The following is a 5,025-nucleotide window of genomic DNA, read 5'->3' on the forward strand; positions in this document are numbered from 1 at the left end:
CAAATCATACAAAGTGATGTTAATGCAAAGATTAATTGAACATGCGATTAAAGTAAACGAGGCTAGCATGCTTTAAAAGAAATACACCTAAGTGCGTATGGACAACATGCTCGAAATAATATACACATGCATATATTTAAAATAAATCTAAATTATCTTAACAAACATGCATAAAATATTAAAAGGACTAAAACATGAAAAAAAAGATAACAATAAGCTTTTTCATAACATTTTCATTTCTGGGTACTGCAAGCATAATACAACCAAAATACTTCATAGGATTAAAATGGAAGTTTCCTAAATCACACATCTAAATTGAAAACAACACGAAAATAGCTCAAAACTGAAATTGGACTAAAATAAATCACGCAGAAAATTACAATGCAAAATCAGAAAACGGTAAAGCTCGGTTAAGGGACTAAAATGAAACAGACTGAACATACTGGGCCTCACACGTGATTACACCACCCATCCCAAAACACGGATTCCCTCAGGCTATCAGAACGTTGCCGTTTTGGGGGTATCTAAACGACGCCGTTTGGGTATTCTGATATATGGGATTTTAGGGTAACATTCCTAACCCTAAACCATTTCCTCTAAGCCTCTCATTCTCACCTCAGCCGTTTTCTGCCTCTCCCATATCCTCTCTGCTCTCCCGTCTCTCAACCCTAAACGAGACAGAAGGCCACCGCAGCCTCCGTCGTTCAACGGCTCCGATGGGGAGCCACACAAGCCCCGACGATAACTCGAAGCAGACCTCTTCCTAAAATAAACGCGATCCTAACCCATGACTCAAACCAAACCCTCGAATCCCACTCTGTTTCACTCTCCAGTAGACCTACAAAAACCACGGCCATCGCGACCTTTTTCCTTCCCCAAAAGACTCCGATGAGAGCCACCATCCAACTACCCGGCCAACATATGACCAAATCTACACCGAACCCTTCAAATCCCTAAAGCTCGAGACCTAAAACTGACATGCACGACTCCAAATGAACGGGAAGCAAAAGGTTTTACCTTATCGCAGACGGGGTGTGGATTTCTAGTGACGAAAGTTACTGGATCGAAAGGGTAAGTGTCTTGCGTTGGGTTTGTGTTCTATGGTTGTTGGTTGCTGGGTATTTCGTTTTTTTTTTTGTGTTCTTTTGGGGTTGTATTCTCTGTTATTTTCTTATGACTGAGAGATTGGTGATTCCCTTTTTTTTTTCCGTTGCCGATGACCCCCTTTCTTTTTATGATAAAATGTTCATAAAAGACCCTCTTTTCTTGCATTTTGTTTTGTTTTTGTCTTTGTGCTCTGTCTCTTGTTTGGTGTGCTTGCAGGTCACGGGTGCGAGCTGGTCACGGGCTTCAGGGAGGACTTTGTGAGTCTGCGCAGTCGGTGGAAGCTGACTGGTGGAGACGAACGGTCGACAGAGGCTCGATCTGGACGTGGAAGGCGGCGCTGGGCATGGCAGCAGGGTTGGCTTCACGTGAGACTGCAGCTGGCTGGTTCGCGCACTGTCTTGGAGTTCTGAGAGCATCTGCGCACGATGGCTGGGGATGCTTGGGACGTCGTGAGCCGTTGGATCCTGATGACAGATCCAACGGCCTTCATGTTGCGGCGCTGGAAGCTGGGATAGGAAAACCCTAATGGGTTTAGGGTTCTTTTGTACATGGAATGTTGTTTGGGCTGTTTAGTCCAGCCTGTTGTAACTTGTTTCAATTTGGGCCTGTAATAAAACATTTATTTAGTGCATTAAACATAATATATATATTAAACACCCTACATAATTAAACACACATGATAATAAACTAAAAATAACCTAAATAGATAAACACATGCAACACATGGTAATAATAACTAATTAATAATATATAAACTGGAGTAAAGCTCGAACGAGAACCCCAGACAAAAACAGGTGTTTACATTACCAAAATGGCAAGTGAATGATATATTAGAAACTAATTTATATACATCTTTTTTATGAGGACCAATTTTAAATGATATATATGGGCTGTGGACATGAGCTAGGGGATCAAACACCCCTCACCTCTCTGTTGTGGTTTTGTTTTCAAGTTCTTCAATTAATCTATTATAACAATATTATGATGTATAATATAAAATCAAGCTACAATACTATCTTAATTTAATAATTTTTGTAATGCGGATCAGATCCAATTCTATCTAATAAATAATTAATTTGATAATAATTTTTGGAAAGTATTAACTAATAAAGGAAATCAAGGCAACTTTGTTGCTTCTTTTTTTATTACTTTAACACCAATAATGCTAAGTTTCATAATGTCAGACATGTGATTGTGCAGTGGGAGTACGGGGATTGCATGCAGGACTCAGATACGTGGGAAGATAAATCGAAATTGCATATACAATATTACTCAATGATTAATTAGTTTTTTTATAAAAATAATATATATTCAAAATTATAATAAAAGTTTACCATTATAATTATAAAGTAAACACGTAATAAGATATTTTATTATAATCATTAACACAAGAAGCTAGTCACTTAAGGTTACACAATGATCATATAAGAAAAATATTAAAAAACCTAATCAAATAAACACGAACGAAAAATATATACGAATATATATGATCGTATCAGTAAGCAAACCACAAAAGGAGATCAAGCTATTAAAAGACCATCGACAAATCACTAATCAGAATCAAGCAACGTGAGAAAACTATCCACGTACGTAAATCACGTATACAAATCTAATCTGATGATCCAAAGTTGTGTTGAATCACATATGGTTGTAATATGCGTAGTCTAGTTGTGAAAAATTTGTATCGAGAATATTATGGTCGAGGATTGCGTTTCATTGGGGGCAGAATCGCATATGGTTGTAATATGTGTAGTCTAATTGTGTTGTATTTTTTTTTCTTTATCTAGAATTAGGAAGGTTTTTAAAGAAACACACAACTTTAGACTATAATTTATTAATAAATATTTTACCGAGAAAAGAAATCAAAACAAACAATTGGTAAAAGTACTTGCAAAGACATTCAAACTTCTAACTTTCCCTTTAGTGACAGATTCACCCTTAGTTTAAGGTGGACACGTATGAAATTTATATTTTCTTCGATTAGTTATTTATTTTATCATTTATGCTTTTCCTTGGATTTTATTTATGTCCACCACATACGAAAATTTTATGTTATTAATACATATATACACATTTTCATAAATATTTTTGAATTTGTCACTACGTTTTTCAATAATTTCTTAAATATGATGGACTTACCAAAATGGCAAGTGAATGATATATTATAATCATTAGAAGCAGATTTATATACATCTCTTTTATGAGGACCAATTTTAAATGATATATATGGGCTGTGGACATGAGCTAGGGGGATCAAACACCCCTCACCTCTTTGTCGTGGTTTTGTTTTCAAGTTCTTCAATTAATCTATTATAACAATATTATGATGTATAATATAAAATCAAGCCACAATAATGATCGATGAATTTTATATATTATCATAAGATTTATTTTGATTTCCTCATTTGATTCATTAGATTAGTATATTAATAGAATCTCTTTAAAATAATAAAATCTTTCTAAAATATTCAAATTTCTTGAACCCTAATCTATCTCACCAATTGCAAGATGTATTTTCTTGAATCTTAGAGAAAACGACACTCTCTTTAACAAAGATTACTTGATATACTCATTTGTGTGTGCTTTTCTAGTTAAAGTGTATATTTTACTATTAAATCTTTGTTAGGTGACAGTTATTCAATAATCATCTTTATTGTATTTTATAGATATTTCCCCCCTATAAATATAGCACAACTCATGTTGCAGCCAACATATCCCTCGAAAGTGATAGGCATCACTAATAGTGAAGACTATTTGGCTTTCTCTGCAATCATGAGATCTTTCTTTTCTTTCTTCGCATTATTCTGCGTTCTTTTGGTAAGTTTCAATTATTTTTCAAGAACATTTCTTGCTTGATCAAGTTAATTATTAGCATTGACTAATAAATGTTTTTCTCAATATCTGCAGTCTGCTGAGACTATTGCAGCTAGAAAAGCACCAGACACACAATGGACAAATGAAAAGGAGGAGCAGAGCATGGTGGAAGCAGTTGAACCAACAGAACGTGAGTCTTTTGTCAAGGATTTCGATCCAAACCGTCCTCAATTTCCTCTGGTGTATTACTCAAAAAAAGATGGCCAGTCTCAAGAGCAAGCAGAAAATGATAAATCTTTTATCAAGGATTTCAACCCAAACCGTCCTCAATTTCCCCTGGTATATTACTCAAAAAAAGATGGTCAGTCTAAAGAGCATGCAGAAAATGATAAATCTTTTGTCAAGGATTTCGACCCAAACCGTCCTCAATTTCCCCTGGTGTATTACTCGAAAAAAGATGGTCAGTCTCAAGAGCATGAAGAAAATGATAAATCTTTTGTCAAGGATTTCGACCCAAATCGTCCTCAATTCCCCCTAGTGTATTACTCGAAAAAAGACGGCCAGTCTCAAGAGCATGCAAAAAATGATAAATCTTTTGTTAAGGATTTCGATCCAAACCGTCCTCAATTCCCCCTAGTATATTACTCGAAAAAAGATGGCGAGTCTCGAGAGCATGCAGAAAATGATAAATCTTTTGTCAAGGATTTCGACCCAAACCGTCCTCAATTTCCTTTGGTGTATTACTCCAAAAAAGATGGTCAGTCTCAAGAGCCCACAAAAACTGATAAGGTTGTCAACATATAGATTAAGCAAGGTACCGAATAAGTATAGAGCTTTAATGGAAGAAAATGGGCTCCTATGTGGAGAGAATGGTATTGAAAACTAGTCTGTAACTTGTGTTTGGGTTGCTTCCATGCATGATGCACCCTAATGTCATAATAAAATTGTCCCCTTTTAAATTATTTTTAGTCTCGTTTAAAGATTCAGATCGCTTCGCACAGAAATTACAGATGCGATTAACAGTAATTTAAGCAAAATATTTATAAGAAAACCGTTCCAAAAATCATCTTGTCTATAAATATAAAGAAGAAGAATTCTTTTTAG

At 35.3% G+C, this 5,025-nt stretch overlaps 1 protein-coding gene across 1 annotated transcript; it reads left to right on the plus strand.

Moving 5' to 3' along the window:
- The first annotated feature begins 3,804 nt into the window (after window positions 1–3,804).
- On the plus strand, window positions 3,805–4,725 carry LOC120148011. The gene is made up of 2 exons (XM_039161216.1): window positions 3,805–3,924; window positions 4,015–4,725. Exons 1-2 carry the CDS (start codon window positions 3,805–3,807, stop codon window positions 4,723–4,725), a joined length of 831 nt encoding a protein of 276 aa, XP_039017147.1.
- Window positions 4,726–5,025: the final 300 nt, after the last annotated feature.

The sequence above is a fragment of the Hibiscus syriacus genome, unplaced genomic scaffold (genome assembly GCF_006381635.1).
Source record: "Hibiscus syriacus cultivar Baekdansim isolate YM2019G1 unplaced genomic scaffold, ASM638163v2 tig00002655_pilon, whole genome shotgun sequence".
Lineage (NCBI taxonomy): Eukaryota > Viridiplantae > Streptophyta > Magnoliopsida > Malvales > Malvaceae > Hibiscus > Hibiscus syriacus.